This window comes from Eleutherodactylus coqui, chromosome 6 (assembly GCF_035609145.1).
Source record: "Eleutherodactylus coqui strain aEleCoq1 chromosome 6, aEleCoq1.hap1, whole genome shotgun sequence".
In the NCBI taxonomy this organism is placed as follows: domain Eukaryota; kingdom Metazoa; phylum Chordata; class Amphibia; order Anura; family Eleutherodactylidae; genus Eleutherodactylus; species Eleutherodactylus coqui.
The window spans coordinates 10,604,811-10,627,660 of record NC_089842.1 but is presented as its reverse complement, the minus strand read 5'-3'; the positions used below and the strand labels follow the sequence as shown (position 1 = coordinate 10,627,660).

Sequence of the window (22,850 nt, the reverse complement as noted above, 5' to 3'; positions counted from 1 at the left end):
TCCCAGTGGTGGCACCTGCATCTATCAGACATTTAGTATATGTTTACATGGGGTGTAAATGTCGTGGAACCTCCAGCTTTTCCAGTACAAGCCATGTAGATACAATTTAAGAAACCCCATCCACATGGTGTTGGAAAAAATCTGCATGAAATCTGCAGGTAAATTGACATGCAGTGCGGGTTGTAAATATTCAGTGTGGCTTCCACCTCTTCAAATGAGGGGGTGAAATCTGCGTCAGAATCTGCATGTTGCATGCAGATTTTGATGTAGATCCTTACCAGGATAGGGGATACCTTTATGATCAGTAGGTGTCTGACCACTTGGAACCCTAATCAATCCCAAGAATGGGGGTCCCAATGCTGCTACTCCATTCATGTAGGGACCTTCGGGATCCTGGTTCTTGGGATTGATCAGGGTCCCAGCGGCCCCACCATAAAGTTACCCCTTTCCACGGAATAGGCAGTAACTTTAGATACTGGTAAAACCCATTTAAAATAAGTCTACTTGTCACAGAGTAGCTTTTGTATGTAGCCCCCATAGTCCAAAAATGGTTACATTACACAAAAATTTCCAAAGAAAAAGTAAAAGATGCATTTAGAAGACACTGCTCTACTTCTAGCTTAAATATATAATAATCAAATGCTACAGAATAGCATAAATGTGAATTAATATGAAATGTACAGGTACAAGGGACTGTGGAAGGAGTCCACTTATTTCCAATTGTCCACTCTCCATGGGTATTGCAGATACCATAGAGCTTTGTTCACAGGACTCCTCTTACAAGGGTTTAAGGCCATTAACTGCTTGAGCATATCCATAGCCTCCAAGGTCAATTTCTTCCAGTGCCAGGCCAATTGGTCATCTCTGCCAGTTTCCTGCCATACAATAAAGTCATCGAAAAACGGATCAGATGATAATGTTTTTTCCCATGGGAAGTAGCCTGTCAACAAACTAAAGAGAAGCACTCCAAAGGCCCAGGCATCAAGGGTGAAATCGATTGGTACTGCTTCCCCATTTTGAGTGTTGCTTAATTCTGGTGCAGTGTAGGGAATGACCCCCGATACTAGTTTAAGCAGTGTACCCCTGGGACGAGTTAGGCCAAAGTCTGTTAGTTTGATTCTTTGACAATCGGGACCAAAAAGAAGCACATTTTCGGGTTTGACATCTCTGTAGACCAGACCTCTGCTATGAATGAACTCAAGTGCGCTGACCAGTTGATGGGTGCAGACTTTTGCAACTGGTTCTGGAACACCTTCCTGTAATAAGAAACAAAGCGTGTTAAAAAAAAGCAGCAAGTAAAACTTTACAGCAAATTAAAGAGAATCTGTTTAAGTGCCATGTGCCCACAAAGGTGCCACTCGCACACAGCGTGACTCATACAGTGTGTGCGTGGCTACTTCGCAGGGACACAGCGCTTGAATGGGGCTCCTTGTGAGTATTAAACACAGGTTCCCAGTTCCCTCACATTTGAGGACCATAGCATTGTTTATGGGGCTCAAACATGATGGCAGGTTCCCTTTAACCACTCAACGCCACAGGACATAAATTGGCGTCCTAGCAGGGTGGTAGTTAACAGGACATAAACTTACGGCCTCCAGCTGCAACAGCGGGGACTGATGAGAATAAATATCCCCACTCTTAACATGTAAAGGGTTCACAAAGGGAGCATGCTTCCTCTGTGACGTCATCGGCCCTCCGTGATGTAATCCATACGCTGGTGTCCGGGCCTGACATACCTTGCCATCGTTATTGTGAGCAATAATGCATTGCAGTACATAGGTACTGCATTACATTTTCAGTGACCTTTTATGGTTCAAGTCGCCTAGAGGGACATAAAAAATGTAAAACAAAAATGTAAAAAAGTATTAAAAAAATAACAAAAAAAACCCCACCTATTTTGTGCACCTAAATTTCTTTTAATTTAAACCCACATATTTGGTATCTTCGTATCCCTAACGAGCTGTACAATAAATTAGACACACTATTTATCCTGGATCGCAAATAATGTTGCAAAAAAAAAAAGAGCTAAAAAAACTGAGATAAAATGCTTATTTTGCCAATTTTGTCACCCCCCCAAAAAACCTAGAAAGTGATTAAAAAAGCCATATCCACCCCAAAATGGTCCAAATTAAGCTACAACTTGCCACACAAAAGGCAAGGCTTGACAGAGCTCCGTCCATGGCAAAAAAAAATAGTTATGATTTTAAATGCAATGTGAAGGAAAAAAAATAATTTACAAAAAAAGGATTTTTATTTAGTAAAAGTGGAAAAACCTAAAAAAACCTAATAATAATTTTGGTATCTTTGTAATTGTACCAGCCCGCAGAAAAAACATCATGAATGATTAACGTTGTAAAAAAACAACGGCAGAATTGATGTTTTTTCTCCCTGTCCTCTAAAAATAATTCATAAAAGTTATGCAATACATAATATTTACTCAGAAATTGTACCAAGAAAAACTACAGCTCACCACGCAGAAAACACGCCCGTATATGACCAGGTCTACGGAAAAACAAAAAAGGTACGGCTTTTGAAAAATGGTGATGAAAATCCTAAAAATATCGTTGAATTCTCAGGTCCGAAATAAGCCGCGTCACTCAGTGGGTGAAGCTACTCTCAGCTTCCTGAAGGATGGCACTGGTCAATTTCTTTACTTGCTACGTTAAGGCCTCATGTCCACTAGGAAATTCAGGCCCGCGCGGATTCTCCATGCAGAATCCCGCAGCGGGTCCCTCCTTTCCCGTGGACATGAGGCCTGAAAATTGATTTCTCTTACCTGTCCGAACGCTGCGGATCTTCCTTCCGTCGCGGACGGATCTTCTTTCTTCGGCCCGGTAGATGTGCTCGGCACGCCAGAAGCGTACCGCGCGCATGCGCTGTGCACTTCTTTCTTTTTTTGAACTCCTGCTCTCCCGCGCCGGAGAGCAGAAATTCAGCTGCAAGTGTGCCACAGATACGGACGGCTTCCATAGGCCTCTATGGAAGCCTGCAGGAGCCATCCACGCGGGAGACCCGCAGAAAATGGCGCGCGCTGCGGGTGTTTTCCCACATGTGCGATCCGCGCGGCAGGGAAAATTGACATCCGCAGGTATTTACTTACCTGCGGGTGTCCAATGCATCCCTATGGCTGCGGAAAATGGGTGTGGGACACCCGCGCGGATTTCCTAATCCTATTTGTCCAGTGGACATGAGGCCTAAAGGGGGTTTCTGGCACACAAGAAAAATTGAATACTGACCTGTCCATCGCTGCAGCCCCGGTGCCCACCGCGTGGAACCTGGGAGAAGTGGCGGGCAGTCATGTGCTGTTCATTCTACACATGACCACTCAGCGACATCAGCAGCCATAGAAAAATCCTTTCTATTCTTCCGGGTTCTTTGCTGCGGGCACCGGGGGTGGAGCACCGGACGGGGAGCCACTGCAATAGGTGAGTTCAGTTTTTCACTTTAGGGCCATATAACCTTTTTTATGTACTGGAAAACCCCTTTAAAGGGGCTGTTTCTTTCGAGACATGAAGACATAACATGTGAAAATAAACACCAGTATAAGAAAAGTATCACACAAAGCAGATTCCAATATCAATATCCTAACAGTCACAAAGCAGAATCCTCAAAAATAGACTTTATTAATAATACATTTAAGAGTAGGCGGCAAAAAACCAACCACTGTGGACTTCAGGAGAACAAATCTCACACCGAAGTCCAACAGCATGACTAGTAGAGCAGAAGTGAATAATAGAAGGGCAATGAAAAACTACTGTGCCATCTAAAAAGGGGGTCAGATGAAATATTGAGCACCAAGCGAGGTTAAGGCCATCCATGAAGGAATACAACACTCTAACTAAATACGTCAGGAGGATCTTGGATACTGATGAACTAACATAAAACTAATTTTTCCATGTCATAAAAAAGGGGCAAATGAGAGTCTCACTGAGGCCACGGGGGTGACAGCAGTCGATATGAAATATCCATTTAGTTTCCTTGCGCAATAATCTGCTATGAAGATCATCCCTTCTTCCATTGATCTAACCAACTCAATACTCTGAAATGAAATACTTCAGTATTATGTTATTATGATAATCCCGGACATGTGTGGCTATTGGTGTGTCTTCCTCGTATGTAATATTACTGTCGTGGCTTGTCGGTTGTGACAGTGTCGTGATGTGGAAGCAGACTAGTTGCTCTCCTCCTATACAGGTTGCTGGTTATGTGGGGGTTGCCTGCTACTATCTGTATCTGTATAGTTGCATGTTGGTATTTTCCCCAGAGTCCCCCACCTCTGTGAGAGGTTTTATTAGGTGTGGTTTCCTCTCTGGTCTACCTATCAGCAGGTAGGGAGGGCTTTATATTCCTACCCCTCCCTTAGCTCCTTGCTGTTTATTGCAGTTCAGTTGGTCATGGTGGTTGGAGTTGTATCCAAGTCCTCCTGCAGTTAGCTGTTCATCTTTCAGTTAAGTTGTAGTTTATTTCCCTCTCTTGGTTATTCGCACTGTGGCACAGTCTTCTCCCTTGCCCCCACCAGGGTCAGGTAGCAGGCCAAGAGCAGGTTCACACTTATCAGAGCAGTCAATCTGTTCAGGCCTCACATGGAATACTGTGTACAGTTCTGGTCATCGGTGCTCAGGAAAGATGTTGCAGTGCTTTAGGGGGTCCAAAAAAGGACAACTAAATTAATAAACGGAATGGGAGGACTGGAATACCCAGAGAGGCTATCAAAATTGGGATTATTAACCCTGGAAAAAAGACAGGTAAGGGGCGACCAAATAACTATGTAAAAATGCATGAGGGAACAATACAAGGATCTCTGCCATAACCTGTTTATATCCAGGACTGCGATGGTAACAAGAGGGCATCCACTATGTGTAGAAGAAAGCAGGTTTCATCGCCAACGCAGAAGGGGGTTCTTTACTGTAAGAGCAGTGAGACTGTGGAACTCTCTGCCTGAGGACGTGGTGATGGCAGGATCCATATAGGAGTTTAAGAGGGGACTAGATGCCTTATTAGAGTGCTATGATATTACAGGATATAGACATTAGGTGACTAGCAAGGTTGTTGATCCGGGTCTTGGAGTTAGGTAGGAACTCAAACGTTGATCCGGTGATTATTCTGACTGCCATTATGGAGTCGGAAAGGATTTTTTCCTCCAAATGAGCTAAATTAGCATCTGCCTCATTGGGCGTTTTTTTTGCCTTCCTCTGGATCAACAAGTTGTGTGTCGGGGGAGGGGGTCAAAACAGGCTGAACTAGATGTACATTTTCTTCATTCAGCCTAGCATACTATGTTACTATGTTGTTAGGTATGGACCTCTCCCAGTTAGGAGCAGGGTAGTTTTCCCTCTTGTTTTGTGTTTTCCTTTGTTGAATAGGGGTTTTATTGCAGCATTGCATTTCCCATTTGTCCAGTGTTGACACAGTCTTGGGCAAGGTGTGCATTGCGCCCAGGTCAAACGTGAAAATTATCTTTATGGTCAAGGATGCATCTACATAGTATATATATACCACAAACTGTGGCAGTTGATGAAGTCCTGATTACAGAAGGACCAACCTGTAGCTGCACTAGTAAATTTGGTGCTCTTACAGATATAAATACAGGTTTTGCAGCCCGAGATCTTAGAAGTAGCTGGTTCTTGGATTTCTGTTTTGTTATATGGAAACCCTGCAGTATTTAGCTCTATCCTCTGATGGAACTGAAGAGCAACGGACGGATCTCATTGAGTATAATATGGTCCGTCCAGCTTCTGTTATGATGTCTAGCATTTTCCCTAATGAAATAGCAATGTGCTATTTCATCTGGGATTCTGGACAGAACTCAGCTGGAGACTCTGAATGGAGCCTCTGACACAGGTGTGAACATAGCCTTATTTTCAGATTTGGTGGGAGGAGTCTAGCTGATATGCTGTGTCCTTTATACTGTGCATAGCAAAGAGTATGATATATTCTTCTCCATCTCTTTGTGTGTAGCACACACACTGACTTAACATCTTCACGTAAAAGCATCATACAGCTGTACTGAGCAGTGTAAATGTGATGCCAGTAGCTGTAACACAGTAAAAAAAAACAACCCTCACATTAGCTGCTAGAGCCATGTCTTTGAGTCTTACTCTTCCAACCCCTCCCCTTTGTTGTCATACTTCAATGAGCAGCATAAGTCATTCCCCTTCTACACTTCCTGTTCTCTGTCTTATCTCCGTTATTAGAGATGGACATCACTTTACAACAGGCAGTGGACAACAAATTAGGAGGAAAAGAGACTTCTAGTGATCAGCAATTTAGATGGATTTTAGAGCACAAAAACATTTTAGGTAAATAGAGTAATTTGCACTTTTGCTGGTTTTCACACTGCATATCACATGATCACAAGTTGTTGGAGAAGTTAGTGACTAGAGATGAGCGAACATGCTCGGCCCCGCCCCTTTTTCGACCGAATACCGCGATTTTCGAGTACTTCCGTACTCGGGCGAAAAAATTCGGGGGGCGCCGTGGCGGCGCGGGGGGTTGCAGCGGGGAGTGGGGGGGAGAGGGAGAGAGAGAGGGCTCCCCCCTGTTCCCCGCTGCTCCACCCCGCACCGCCGCGCCTCTCCCCGCCCCCCGGCGCCCCCCGAATCTTTACGCGCAAGTACTGAAGTACTCGAAAATGGCGGTACTCGGGTGCGTAAGTACTCATTACGAGTACGTTCGCTCATCTCTATTAGTGACCAAACTAAGAACAAGTAAAATAAAATATGAGTTTCAGCACATATCAAAATATGTAATGAAAGCAACACCAGACAGCATAATAATAAATGAAATATAAAGATCCAATATGCACTTTCAAGTTGGCTGCTTTCACACCAGCGTTAGGGTCAGTTCAGGGTTTCTGTCTCACTGCTCTGTTTTTGGAGGAGAGAAACTGAAATAAAACTAAAAATATCAATCCATTATTTTGCTCATTGATTTCAATGGGGTTTCAAAAAAAATGTAAAACTAACAGAAAGCTTCCATTTTGTTAAGTTTCTGTTTTTATGGATGGAAAAATAGTGCAGTCTCCAGGAATAATTTACAGCAGTCATTTTTAGTCAGTGTGTGCAGAGGAGTGGGGGAAGGGAAGACCAGCCTAACCAGAGAAGATCTGTGACTCTCCTGTCTCTCTCTGTCCTAGGAAAGGGGTGACATTAATTTTTATTCATGTTATCACTCCCTATCAATCAGAGAGCATATTTGCTCTCTGACTATCACATATGGGGTTTTCTTGGAAAAGGATTAAAATGATGAGGACTTGCTGATCTAATCACTCCTCTACACCGTTTAATCCCACAAATGCTGCAGTCATTGCTGACCATGGCATCTAATTGTTTTTACAGAAGAAAAATGGTTCCCCTTACACAAGGCTTTAAATGTTGAAAAAATAAAAAGAGACAAGAAAAATCTAACACATAATTGGTATTACCACATCTAGCAACTTGTACTATAAAATATTACATTAGTTATGAAGAACGGAAAATTCTATTAAGAAAATCCAAAATAGCCATTTTCTGATCATCTTGCTTCCCCTAAACAGAAAAAACGAATAATTTAATAATTGTATATACCTCACAATGCTGCCAATAAAAAGTACAAGTTGTTCCACAAAAAACAGCCCTGATGCATCTCTGTCGACTTATAAATAAAAACGATCTGGTCTTGGAATGTGACGTCACACAAAAGGTAGTCTTGTTAAAAAAAAGTGTTTATATTGCGCAAAAGTAGTAAATAGAGATGAGCGAACGTGTCCGTTACGGACACATCCGCACCCGGACACCGGCTTTGCCGAACACTGCAGTGTTCGCGCGTAAGTGTTCGGGTGCCGCCGGGGGGCGGGGAGATGCGCGGCGGCGCGGGCGGCAGTAGCGGGGAACAGGGGGGAGCCCTCTCTCTCTCCCTCTCCCCCCCGCTCCCCGCCGCACCCCCCCGCGCTGCCACGGCGGCCCCCGAACTTTTTTGCCCGAACACTGAAGTGTTCGCAAGGTTCGGTGTTCGGGCGAAAAAGGGGCGGGGCCGAACGTGTTCGCTCATCTCTAGTAGTAAAACATAATAAAAACTCTATAAATTTGGTGTCATAATTGTAATAATAATAGAATAAAAGTACCATAATGTTTATACCAAATAAATGCGATTAATAATAAATTACAAAAACAACGGGGAAATCACTTTTTTTCCATTTTGCTCAGCAAAAAAAAAAAAAAAAAAAGTTATTGGTTCCTATAAAAACTAGAACTCAGCCCGCAAAATGCAAGATGTCATATGGATATATTGACTAAAAAATGAAACGTTAGGGCCGCGAGAACACAAAAGGGTATACAATTTACTGGCTCTTAAAGGGGTTGTCTCACGCCGAAACGGTTTTTTTTTAAATTCAATAGGCCCCCCGTTCGGCGCGAGACAAACCCAAGGGATGGGTTAAAAAAAAAAAAAAAGTTTATTACTTACCCGAATCTCCGCGCTGCGGCGACTTCTTTCTTCCTTTACCCACGATGCACTGCGGGTCTTCTTCCATGGTGCACCGTGGGCTCTGTGCGGTCCATTGCCGATTCCAGCCTCCTGATTGGCTGAAATCGGTACACGTGACAGGGCGGAGCTACGAGGACCAGCTCTCCGGCACGAGCGGCCCCATTCACCAGGGAGAAGACCGGACTGCGCAAGCGCGTCTAAAAACGCCAGAAGACAGCGAATTTAGACGGATCCATGGCGACGGGGACGCCAGCAACGGAGCAGGTAAGTGAATAACTGTTGTATGGCTCATAATTAATGCACGATGTATATTACAAAGTGCATTAATATGGCCATACAGAAGTGTATAACCCCACTTGATTTCACGAGACAACCCCTTTAAGGCTAAAATGAGTTATGTTACTAAGGGGTTAAAATCTACATAAGTTGACTGAGTTCTGCGCCAAATATATTTACATGATACATAAATTTAAAATCTACAATAAAAGTGACCTTTTTGGTGGGATTTTTCCAATTTTAACATGACTGTTGAAGAGTTAAAGGGGTTGTCCCGCGGCAGCAAGTGGGGGTATACACTTCTGTATGGCCATATTAATGCACTTTGTAATGTACATTGTGCATTAATTATGAGCCATACAGAAGTTATCAAAAGTTTTATACTTACCTGCTCCGTTGCTGGCGTCCTCGTCTCCATGGTGCCGACTAATTTTCGGCCTCTGATGGCCAAATTAGCCGCGCTTGCGCAGGCCGGGTCTTCTGCTGTCTTCAATGGAGCCGCTCGTGCAGAATGCCGGCTCCGTGTAGCTCCGCCCCGTCACGTGCCGATTCCAGCCAATCAGGAGGCTGGAATCGGCAATGGACCGCACAGAAGAGCTGCGGTCCACGGAGGGAGCAGACCCCGGCGGCCATCTTCAGCAGGTGAGTATGAAGACGCCGGACCGCCGGGATTCAGGTAAGCACTCTCCGGTTTGTTTTTTTAACCCCTGCATCGGGGTTGTCTCGCGCCGAACGGGGGGGGGGGGGGTTAAAAAAAAACGTTTCGACGCGGGACAACCCCTTTAATTCGCTTTTTAGATGCCGCGCAATTCTATATATTCCTAGAATCGTGGAACTAATTTTAATGGCGCTGTGCCGAGATCTCTGCGCTTACATGCAGTGCCTGCTTCGCCCTGGAAATGTTAGGACACTGCAACAGCAGAGCACTCATTGGACATTCTGTAGGCAGGTGGGCGGGACTCATCAAAGCAGCAGTAGCGGAAGATCAATAGGGAGTGAAACTTTACTAAAGCTCTATAGGCCCTTCCCATCACACGCCGTACATCTACGGTGCAGCGGGACTCTGAGCTCTCCACAACCAGAGCGGGATTAAGGAAGTAACGGATCGCCACTGTCTCACTGCAGCCACTGGGATCAAGCCTAGCACTGATTGCCGGCAATTTAACCCTATAGATGCTGCTATCAATACAGACTGGCATCTACAAAGAGATTCTTGCCACCCCATTAGATAATTCAACTGATTTCTAAATATCCAACATTCTCTGGTGAAGGCAAGAAGTGCCCCTGAAATGAATTCTGAACAACCGGTTTCGGTAGAGTTCCGTGGCACTCTGGAGGTACCATCACTGTAGTGGGTTGTTTAAGAGGAGAAACTGAACTTAACTGTCCAATAATCTTGAAGTGTGAATGTAGCATAAACCACAATGGATAGGAAAAAGCTAGATAATCAACGGGTACTAGGGTAGTCGAAGGAATGGTTCACGGAAGAGTTCTTGTAGATCATTACCACGTGTAATTAGACACACTTCCCACAAACTACTCTCCTCATCAGATCATAAGACTATATAATCACCCCATTTATTTATTACCTGCAGCCAGTATCCCATGTACAGCTCCGCCGACACATCCCTTACATCACATCTGGCCTGGCATATTTTTCCAGAGCTCCCAAAATCAGTTACACTTCTACCATTCCTCCACTGGGTACCACTTAGACCTCCCCTCAGGAACATCCATATACACCTCCAACTAAGGGGTTTCCAGCGCCATTCAGCACCCTTTGTTGTAGGCTATGACTAAGAGCGCTGGATGACAGTGTCAGTGAGCTTAGTGCATTTTTCTTGTGCATTATGGGTATTTTTGGTCTACACAACCTAGAGATGAGCGAGCATACTCGTCCGAGCTTGATACTCGTTCGAGTATTAGGGTGTTCGAGATGCTCGTTACTCGAGACGAGTACCACGTGATGTTCGAGTCACTTTCATTCTCTTCCCTGAAAAATTTGCGCGCTTTTCTGGCCAATAGAAAGACAGGGAAGGCATTACAACTTCCCCCTGCGACGTTCAAGCCCTATACCACCCCCCTGCAGTGAGTGGCTGGCGAGATCAGGTGTCACCCGAGTATTAAAATCTGCCCGCCAGCGGGTCGCCACAGGTGCGTTCTGACATAGTTCAGGGAAAGTGCTGTTGATGCCGGAGCTGCTATAGGGAGAGTGTTAGGAGTGATTTTAGGCTTCAAGAACCCCAACGGTCCTTCTTAGGCCATAGAAATCGCAGATCGCACCTATGTGCGATCTGCGATTCCTGTTCTCTTCTCTATATGCGCTCAATGGGGCCGGCGGCAGCAGCGCCGACCCCATTGAGAACATATAGAAGACAAATAATTCTTCTCTGCCACAGCTGTAACAGCTGTGGCAGAGAAGAACGATGTTTGCCCATTGAAGTCAATGGAGCCGGCAATACAGCAGGTTCCACTGAAAGCAATGGGCTGCCGGCGATCGCGGGATGAATTGTCAGGAAGGGCTTAAAAATATAAGCCCTTCCCTGCAATTCATCCAGAAATGTGTTACAATAAAAATATATACCGTATATACCGGCGTATAAGGCGACGGGGCGTATGACAATGATGTCATTGAATGGCTGTGATTGGCTGAAGGCACGTGTGTTTTCTGGAGGCGGGGATTTCAAGCCCTGCGTCCAGAAAGCAATGCTCTGCCGGGGACCAGGAGGGAGCGACAGCCTGCAGCAGCGCCGCAGAACGCCGCTGAACGCCGGGGGAAGTGAGTAATGATTTTTATTCTTTGCTCCGCTGTATTCCCGGCGTATAAGGTGACAGTTGGGGGGTCGTCTTATACGCCCCGTCGCCTTATACGCCGGTATATACGGTATATATTTTTATTGTAACACATTTCTGGATGAATTGCAGGGAAGGGCTTATATATTTAAGCCCTTCCCGACAATTCATCCCGCGCACGCCGGCAGCCCATTGCTTTCAGTGGAACCTGCTGTATTGCCGGCTCCATTGAATTCAATGGGCTAACATCGTTCTTCTCTGCCACAGCTGTTACAGCTATGGCAGAGGAGAACGATCTTTATGCTGACAGTGGGGGGGGGGGGGGGGCACTCTTGCCGCTATTGTGGCTTAATAGTGGGACCTGGGAACTTGAGATGCAGCCCAACATGTAGCCCCTCGCCTGCCCTATCCATTGCTGTGTCGTTCCCATCACTTTCTTGAATTGCCCCGATTTTCACAAACGAAAACCTTAGCGAGCATCGGCGATATACAAAAATGCTCGGGTCGCCCATTGACTTCAATGGGGTTCGTTACTCGAAACGAACCCTCGAGCATCACGAAAATTTCATCCAGAGTAACGAGCACCCGAGCATTTTGGTGCTCGCTCATCTCTAACACAACCTCATTATTTTTTTAGAAACATGTCAAATTAAAGTTTAGTGTTTTTACAAATTTTTGCCATTGGATGAGCTGGCCTCCCCTTTTTCTTTTTTGCATCCTAGCTGTGCCTGGTCAAGCATGTCCGTGCTTCCATCCTATGGCAAGGTTGCTTGGTGAGCTGGTGTTTTTTTATACCTTTTCTTTTGGTATACCTCCAACTCTCTGAAGAAGAGGCCGGCCTCAAAATCTGTTACTTTGGATTTAACAAAGGGAATTAAATTTTAATCCGTGGAATCTAATCTCCGATTGGCAGGTGGCTAATCTCAGTCTACTTGTATCTTGCCAAATATATGACTAGATGTTCATAATGCCCATAACGTTATCTAAACACTGTTTTCCATTTATGACCGGGTCTAATGCAAATTACTGCATGTGGTCACTGCTCTATAAAGCATCTTTGAACAGGCTAAAATCAGTCCGCCTTCCTGTAGAAGCGTCACGTCTTGTACTTGTGGGGTTCTGGAGAACCTCAGATCATGGCTAAAGGAAACTAGAGTTACTAGGACCAGTGGTTGAGAAACACTGGACCAGATAAAGAGAGGACCGTGCATAATAAACATGCTATGAAACATAGTGATAGCGAATGTATTTAATGTGGAACGAGAATATCCTGAATTGACATTGATTAAGAAACTACTTTCGGGAAAGTTTTTCTTGTTTCTTCATGCTGTAATTGATACAAAGTGCCTACTTGGGCAGATAGTATACAGTTGCAATCAAAATTATCTCCCTTATTACAAATTCCATTTATTTGTCAAATTTACAAATTTTCAGCTGTTTTCAAATAAACAATCGGACAAAAATAACTTAGATATCTCAACAATATAACTCCTGCAGTCTCAGAATTATGGATAGCCAGACAGCATCTTCAGACAGCGTTCCTGAGGCATCTTACCCCGTTGCTCATGGACAATGGCCTCCAGGTCACTAATATTCTTGGGTTTGCTGCTACAACTGCCTTCTTCAAATCCCACTAAAGATTTTCTGTGGGGTTCAAGTCAGGCAACTGTCATGGCTACTCCAGGATCTTCCAGGACTTCTTCTGAAACCAAGCCTTGGGGTGGACCTTGAGGAATGTTTGAGATCTTTGACCTGATAGAAGGTCCAGTGATGCCCAAGCTTCAGCTGCCTCACGGAAGGTATGACGTTTTCTCCTAGGATTTCCTGATACTTGATGGAACCTATCTTTCCCTCTCCATATTGCAGGTTTCCAGTACCAGAGGAAGCAAAGTAGCCCCAGAGCATCGCCGAGCCACCGCCATGCTTCACTGTAGGCATGGGGTTCTTTTCAGCATATGCTTCATTCTTCCTCCTCCTCCATACTGCTGATCCATAGACTCGAAAAGTTCCAGTTTGGTTTCATTGCTCCACAGAACAGAACGCCCAAACTCCTGTGGCTTATTTATATGGTTTTGAGCATATTGGAGGTGACTTTTCTTTTGGGTCAGTAGAAGTGACGTCATGAAGACCTTAAGTGTTTAGTATGCGCCTTACTGTGGAAACAGAAACCTCAGTGCCTGCTGGCTCCAAATGTTGCAGCAGGTCTCTTGCAGTCACTGGAGAGTTTTTGACTACATGCCTCCTCAGGAATCTGGTGGAAACCAGTCATAGCATCCTCTTTCTGCCACACCTAGTGTAGACAGTGTTTCTGTAACTTTGAACTGCCTCCAGCTGTATCTCTAGGAACTTTCAGCACTTTTGATATATTTTTGTATCCTTTTTCTTGTTTGTTCAAGCCAATGATCTCTTCTCTTAACTTTTTGGCCCTATCTCTTGAATTTAGCCATATTTCCACAATGCAATCAAACGTCATAGTCAACAAAGCCCTAATCAGTCCAGGTGTCTGATGTGTTTTATCTCAAGGACACCTGATGTGTTTTATCTCAAGCACACTTTATTAGTTGGATCAGGTGTGTTTAAGGCAACACTTGATTTACAAATCTGTGCTCTTATGAGGAATTCTATTCAGGGGGGGGGGGGGGGGGAATAGTTCTGAGACTGCAGTAGTCATTATAGTGGCATATTGTGATGAATTAGGAGAGACTAGCTGTTATATTTCTTGTGTTGAGATATTTAAATTGTTCCTGTTCAATAGTTTTTTTAAACAGCTGAAAGTTTTGTAAATTTGATAAATCTAATTTGCAATGGGGGTTGAGTAGTGTTGATTGCGACTGTACTGACGATGGCTTTATTGATGATACATTCGGTCCTCTGTTGACCCATGTGACCTGCACTGCGCTGAGCCCAATCCCGCAGACCAGAAGTCACTTCCTCTCTTTTTTTTTCCTATGAGGCTCACATTATGGTTTTCAATGGAATGAATAGAGCAAGTCACTTCCCGTCACACAGCAGATGCTGTAGGATTCGGATAGTCGCAGTGCGGGCAGGAAACAACGTGAGACCAGATTGGAGTGGATAGCTGATAAATAATGCAATAGAGAAGTATATTAGCTGCCCTAGAAAATTTCTCCTGGATTTGCTCTTTAAAGATGAAATTTAAAGAACCCCATTACACGAGGCAACAATTTTTTGTGTGTGTGTGTCCGGGAAATCCGTGGAATTTTCACATTATTTGGATAACAAACAAATGGTTATTAACAGTTATTGAGCCAAAACATTGATTGTCACATTGCTGACTAAGATTATATGTAGAGATGAGCGAGCATTGCCCTTAGCGAGTACCTGCCCGCTAGGGAGCAAAGATTCGGCTGCCGGCGGCGGGGGAGAGCGGGGAGGAACGTAGGGGTGATCTCTCCCTCGCTCCACCCCGCTCTCTCCTGCTCACTGCCACAACTCACCTGTCACCCGTGCCGCCACCCAAACCTTCTCTGCCGAGCGGGGAGATACTCGCTAAGGACAATGCTCGCTCATCTCTAATTATATGTACAGGGCGGGTTCATGACCACAAAAGCAAACGGTTTTCAAAATAAAAGTTATTTTCCATAATATTTTACAATAAGCTAAAAGGAACAAACAAACTTATCTTAGACGCAAAAATCGCGCTGTCTTGTGTTATCTTTGTATTGACCGCCACAGTGTATAAGTGAGTGGTGACACCTAGAGGCCAAGCTTAGAATGCAAATGCATAGGATTAAACTTACAGGCTTTCTGCTTCGAAGTCGTTGTACTAATAAATAGTTCCATCTAGCAGTGACATTTGAGGTGGAAGGCATAATTACAGCCCTGACAGGGGGATTAGACCTGATTTCCCAGCATTCCTTTCAGAATGTCGGCTCCTCTACTTTGTCATCTACTTGGCTCCGTCTCCTCAAACAACAGCTGAGGAAATATGTAATGGGAACCGACAATGAGAGAAGACATTCTTCTGCTGGGCTGATAGGCAGAGAAATACATTTTTTTTCACTAGGGTATTTTGGCGTTTGTAGAGAAACAATTTATGACATCAGTGCTATCCGTGCAAGTCTTTAGATGCAGCGTTATTGAATTTATTTCACCAATGCTTAACCCCTTAATGACCACCTGTACGCCTTTTGACGACGGCCATTAACCCCTTAGTGACCAGGCTTTTTTGCTTTTTTCCATTTTTGTTTTTTCCTACTCCCTTTTAAAAAATCGTAGCTCCTTTATTTATCCATCGATGTCGCTGTATGAGGGCTTGTGTTTTTTGCGGGACGAGTTGTGTTTTTCAATGGCACTATTTATTGTACCATATAATGTACTGAAAAACTTTTTAAAAATTCTTAGCGGAGAGAAATGGAAAAAAAAAACCACATTCCACCATCTTTCGGTGCGTCCTGTTTCTACGACGCACAAACTGCAACAAAAACGACCTGATATTTTTATTCTATGGGTCAGTACGATTACTACGATACCAAACTTATATAGTATTGTTTTTGCTGTAGTACTTGTATTTTTTTTTTTAAGATATTACATTTTTTTCAATTATTTTCTGCGGTCATTTTGTGCGCGCGATAACTTTTTATTTTTCCGTCGACGTAGTTGAGCGAGGGCTCATTTTTTGCGGGATGTCCTGTAGTTTCCGATAGTATCAATTTGGAATACATATGACTTTTTGATCGCTTTTTATTGCGTTTTTTCTGGGAGACAGGGTAACTAAAAAAATGCATTTCTGGCGTTCTTTATTTTTTTTTCGGACGACGTTCACCGTGCAGAAAAAATAATGCACTACTTTGATAGATCGGACTTTTACGGACGCGGCGATATCAAATACATATTTTTATTTTATGATTTAGATTTTTTAATAATAGATAAGGCAAAAGGGGGGTGATTTAAACTTTTATAACTTTTTTTTTTTTTTTTACAATTTAAAAAACTTTATTGATCTTTTTTTTTACTTTACTTTGAAGTCCCCCTGGGGGACTTTAACATGCGATGCTTTGATCGCTCCTGCAGTATGACGTAATGCTATAGCATTACGTCATACTGTTTTTTTACAGGCAGTCTATGAAGCCACCCTGTGTGGATGGCTTGATAGGCAGTCTGGTAAGGCAGCCCTGGGGCCATTCATTAGGCCCCCGGCTGCCATGACACCTGCACGGATCTCACCGCGGGGGGGCCGTGCGGGACCCCCCAAACAGCGTTCGGGGGATTTAAATGCCGCTGTCAGAATTGACAGCGGCATTTAAAGGGTTAATAGCCGCAATCGGCCGAACGGCCAAGCGCGGCTATTGCCCGCGGGTGTCAGCTGTAATAAACAGCTGACGCCCGCGCTGTATGGAGGGAGATAGTGGCGCTACCTCCCTCCATACACGTCCTGCAACAGCAGGACGTAAAAACACTATGGCCCGGTCGTTAAGGGGTTAAAGGGCTTTACTCTGATGAGCCATCTTTTTACGGCGGCTGCATCAGAAGCCTGGCATAGGTCCCCCTTGCCAGGGAGAGGGGGTTCTCGGCTGCTGGTTAATAGCCTGGTACCTGCTCAAACAGTGGGGACCAGAGAAACTTCTGATTCCAGTTGTTTAACCCTTTGAATACCATGGTCCCTCTCTCACCCATTGGACTCTGATAGGGTACCTGAAGGCTTCAATATGGCCTTCTGTTCTGCCAGCTATGGCCACCTATGAGACTCCCCTTCTGTCTGAGCTTCATAGGCTTTATAATACACTGCTGTATTAGAAGAATGATAAAAGTTAATGATATTCAAGTCTCCTTGTGGGACAAACATAAAAAGTTAAAAAGGTATAAAAAAAACAGTAAAACATAATAAAAACATCAAAACCCCATTTTTTCCCCTTAACTTTCTAGTATGCAGAGAAAAAAAACCCATCGATTAAAATGGTTTCGTTCAGGCAGTGTTTTTTCCAGCACACATTTTGAGCCCAGTGAAAAAACACGACATGCTCTATTTTGGTGTGTAATTGCGCACCAAAGGCCCCCATTTGCACTAAATCAATAACACCTGAGACTAAGTATGCTGGCCCGCCTACTAACTCGGCTGGCCCGCCTACTAACTCGGCTGGCCCGCCTACTCAAACATGGTGCTGCCGGGACCATGCTGATGTGAGCAGTCCTGGCAGGACATATAGATCAGGCTATGGCAAGCATACACGTGCTTATGCCCATGGGTGGCTGCCCGAAGACGCAAACAGGCTGCGTCACTAAAGGGGTTAATGCATGTTCATCCGTAAGAAAGAAGTACCAGCCTTAATTTGGCCTTAAATAGTCACTAACGTTTCAAACAACTTGTGTTTATGTTACAGACAATGTGATAACTAGCAAAAATGCAATGTACTTTATTTACCTAAAATGTCATTTTTGTGCTGAAAAATCATTCTGAAGTTTCCTCCCATTAGGCAGAGCAAGGTCTATCTCTTATAACAGAGCTAACAAGAGGGAATACAGGAGGTGGAAGAGGGTGTTGTCTTGCTCTCCTATGTAGTGTATGGAGACATTATAGTAACAGTCCATACCCACCAGCTCAGAGATAAAGATATCCTGCTCTCTTATGTTTACAGTGTATGGAGACATCATACCAGCAGTCTACACCCACCAGCTCAGAGATAGAGGAGAGATCCTGCTCTACTATGTGTTCAGTGTATGGAGACATCATAGCAGCAGTCTACACCCACCAGCTCAGAGATAGAGAAGACATTCTGCTCTCCTATGTGTACAGTGTATGGAGACATCATACCAGCAGTCTACACCCACCAGCTCAGAGATAGAGAAGAGATCCAGCTCTCCTATCTGTACAGTGTATGGAGACATCATACCAGCAGTCTACACCCACCAGCTCAGAGATAGAGAAGAGATCCTGCTCTCCTATGTGTACAGTGTATGGAGACATCATAGCAGCAGTCTACACCCACCAGCTCAGAGATAGAGAAGAGATCCTGCTCTCCTATGTGTGCAGTGTATGGAGACATCATAGCAGCAGTCTACACCCACCAGCTCAGAGACAGATAAGAGATCCTGCTCTCTATGTGTGCAGTGTATGGAGACATCATACCAGCAGTCTACACCCACCAGCTCAGAGATAGAGAAGAGATCCAGCTCTCCTATCTGTACAGTGTATGGAGACATCATACCAGCAGTCTACACCCACCAGCTCAGAGATAGAGAAGAGATCCTGCTCTCCTATGTGTACAGTGTATGGAGACATCATAGCAGCAGTCTACACCCACCAGCTCAGAGATAGAGAAGAGATCCTGCTCTCCTATGTGTGCAGTGTATGGAGACATCATAGCAGCAGTCTACACCCACCAGCTCAGAGACAGATAAGAGATCCTGCTCTCTATGTGTGCAGTGTATGGAGACACCATAGCAGCAGTCTACACCCACCAGCTCAGAGATAGAGAATGGATCCTGCTCTCCTATGTGTACAGTGTATGGAGACATCATAGCAGCAGTCTACACCCAGCAGCTCAGAGGAAGAGAAGAGATCCTGCTGTCCTATGTGTGCAGTGTATGGAGACATCATAGCAGCAGTCTACACCCACCAGCTCAGAGATAGAGAAGAGATCCTGATCCCCTATGTGTGCAGTTTATGGAGACATTATAGCAGGTAGTCTACACCCACCAGCTCAGAGATAGAGAAGAAGACATCTTGCTCTCCTATGTGTACAGTATATGTAGACATCATAGCAGCAGTGTACACCCACCAGCTCAGAGATAGAGAAGAGATTCTGCTCTCCTATGTGTACAGTGTATGGAGACATCATACCAGCAGTCTACACCCACCAGCTCAGAGATGGAGACGAGATCCTGCTCTCCTATGTGTGCAGTGTATGGAGACACCATACCAGCAGTCTACACCCACCAGCTCACAGATAGAGAAGAGATCCTGCTCTCCTACGTGTACAGTGTATGGAGACATCATAGCAGCAGTCTACACCCACCAGCTCAGAGATAGAGAAGAGATCCTGCTCTCCTATGTGTACAGTGTATGGAGACATCATAGCAGCAGTCTACACCCACCAGCTCACAGATAGAGAAGAGATCCTGCTCTCCTACGTGTACAGTGTATGGAGACATCATAGCAGCAGTCTACACCCACCAGCTCACAGATAGAGAAGAGATCCTGCTCTCCTACGTGTACAGTGTATGGAGACATCATAGCAGCAGTCTACACCCACCAGCTCACAGATAGAGAAGAGATCCTGCTCTCCTACGTGTACAGTGCATGGATACATCATAGCAGCAGTCTACACCCACCAGCTCAGGGAAGAATAAAAATTAGATATAGAGTCTTCAGATGGGAAAAATGGTGATAAATGCAGTCTACGAGTCACATAATGCCTGTTATAGTGTTATTCCTCACATACACACATGGCAGCTTATCTTGCAATAACAAAGAGATTGTCTCTTTGCTGTACCATGACTCCTTGTGTCATTTACTGCCCTTCAGGCCCTTCATAAGGCTTTATGCAGTGTAAAAATACTTTCAAATGATTTGGGGAAATGGATTGCTTTAGTGACCTCACTGACTATAAGGTATATTGACAATCATATACAGGATTCTGCCTTATGCTTACACATGTTTTTTTTAATGGTCTTACTGTTGGCTTTATAATGGAGATAAGATCTTGATGCAGAGCAACTTCATACAAGAAACCATAGTGATCAGGCGATTCAAATGCAATACCGAACATTCCAATGATGTTTGGATGAGAGGAAAGAGAGAGAGCCACACAGTATTCATACAGAAAGTTCTGCCGCTTGGTTAAAGTCTTTGGCAGGAGTTTTAAAGCCATGGGTGTACCTTAAAAACAAATGAAAAAAGACATTTCAAGATAAAACATTGACCTGTTACATTGTATTTAACGTACTTTCAGACATTGTATTACAATTAAGTCAATTTAAGGGCTCATTCACACAGGCGTATGAGTACAACGCTGCGAATCTCGCAGCCCCTATGCTCTGCCGCAAGAGTACAGGCTGCGATAGGCACTGCGCATGCTTGGGACCCTGACGTCACGGACATGCGCAGTGTGACTTTTTTTTTCAAATTTCCCACTCTGTGCAGAGCGGCTCTCCTTATTATGTGCTGACCATTCACAGGCATTGCAAAAGGGCAGCATGTCAATACACAGGCCTTCAAAGGCTGCATATAAAACATGGAGAAATAGAGCGTGCTGCAATTTATTTCTTCTACATTTTATACGCATGTCTGCTCACAGTTACAACGCAGGTGCGAATGGAAGAATGAAAGCCCATAGACTCTTATTGCCTCCATTCACCAGGCGTTACGCACGGGAAATACGTGCGCTTAATACGCAGTGACAATACGCCCGTGTGAATGAACCCTAATTAATCTAGAACATTTTTAAATCCATTCACAGACATAATCTGCACTCCTATGTGATGCCTAGGCTTTGTTCGTAGCTCTTCATAGGTCACAGCTGCATCATCCAATAGCTGAAGAGCATTATACAAGGCGTAATCAAAAGGTCGGATCCAGCGCTATGTCTCCATACTGTTTTCCTATATTGAAATAGCAATAATGTACTTGAATAGGAAGTCATGGATGTGCTACACGATGGTACAGTACAAAGACCCTTGGGGGCCCCGAGACATGGATTATACTCTCTCTCTCTTAAAAGGTCCACAACACAAAATGGAAATCCATGTCCGAGAATTCCAGGGGCCCAAGCACCATCCCATCATGTAGCGCATCCAAGTACACTATTCTTATGTCAATATAGGATACCAGCATTACGATTTAGTGCTGAATCGGTCTTTTTGACTGCACCCTGTATCTATTGACATGGAATTTCGAGAGTAAATATTTTATAAACTTTTTACTTTGTAAGATGGTAAAAGTTTTGTGGACTCTGAACCTGCACAATGTACACTAAATGACCCCCTTATAAGAGACCCCGGCCCTCTCACAATTTGAGCTTCCCTGTATGGAAATTATCCCCATGACCCCGGAGTGCGGCCTAAGATTACGTGACAACTTTTCCTTCAATCAGTTTCAGTGTGAATCCACATTAGATGGGAAAATGAAGCAATGAGTGACTTCCAACGAGGCCGGTCATCCGTGCTGGACTAGCCGTGTCTCATTGCCAACTCGGTGGGGTTTTCTCGTACAACGGTATCTTCATCTCTCGCATGTTCCAAGTTTCTGCTCTTCATCTTCATAACATACTTGCAGATAAAACCTTTGTGTCCAGGCAACATAATAAGAATAACAATCTTCGGTGGGAACATTCGGTTGTTCCAAAGTGGCTGGTTTGTCACTGTGGCATTCGTAAATCTCTAAAACCATATGGCGCACTGGTGGCCAAAGGGAAAGACTTTGTTGCAGCACAAAGTAAAACTTCCCAAGAGAGCTGAGGGATTTTTCCTCCACTTCTAATCCTGATTGCCCTGGGTTCCATATGTTTGTAGGTTTTATTAAAAACCTGTCTGAATCGCCTAATTTCCAATCTACCTGATGATGGACAGATTTATTATAAGATGTTGTATTTCATACCACTTAGGCTGCCTGTCCACGGGCGATGATCCACTGGTCATAAATCACCCGCGGATCACGCTCCATAAAGCTTTCCATAGGCTAACTATGGAAAGCGCAATGCTGGCGTTCAAGACCAGAGAATCATAGCGATTCTCCGCTGGTGGGATTTAAATCACGGCATGCTGCTATTGCCGCCATTCTCCACAATGAGCCTATCTATTAGATCGGCTCATCTCGAAGACCTTCCTCCTCCCTCGCAGCGGAATATCACTAGCGATATTGCGCCTCGGCCGTGGACAGGGGCCTTAGTGGTCTACCTTTTGCTGTTAACGTCGCCTCACCCTTTTTGTAAAATATTTTTTGTTTTCATGGACTTTCTAATTGCATTTTGTCTGACTGAGGTGTAAAGTTTATACCAAGATAGTGATGTGGTCTTTGTAAACTCTTGGTTACATGAGTCAGTACACATATAGACAAAAACTTGTAACATGTCTGTAATCTACTATGGCCGTTGTAAAATAGTCCATCAGTTCGAACCATAACAGATACTGTACATAAGATGGAATCCCTGCCTATCAGCTTGTATGTCAATGTCATGTGGTCCGTGTAACAATAGACCATCCTTACGGATTCGGTGGCTCAGCTTCCTGTAATGGACATCTGGTGCTTGTCCATTGCAGAATGAAGAAAATGGAAATAGATTCCAGGACCATCTAGTAAGCCAAAGGGGTTGGGTTATTCCATATATAAATGAAGAAAAAAGGTTGGCTTCAACGTGGGT

At 44.3% G+C, this 22,850-nt stretch overlaps 1 protein-coding gene across 1 annotated transcript in view; it reads right to left on the bottom strand.

The window, feature by feature from the left end:
* Nucleotides 1-499: 499 nt before the first annotated feature.
* LOC136571980 (serine/threonine-protein kinase SBK2-like) overlaps nucleotides 500-22,850 on the bottom strand; it is a 38,650-nt gene continuing 16,299 nt past the window's right edge. The window contains exons 3-4 of the mRNA XM_066572603.1: nucleotides 20,169-20,371; nucleotides 500-1,256 (exon numbers count right to left, since the gene is read on the bottom strand). Of these exons, the coding sequence (XP_066428700.1) occupies nucleotides 711-1,256; nucleotides 20,169-20,371 (749 nt within the window). The 3' untranslated portion in view covers nucleotides 500-710. The remainder of the gene's footprint in view (nucleotides 1,257-20,168; nucleotides 20,372-22,850) is intronic.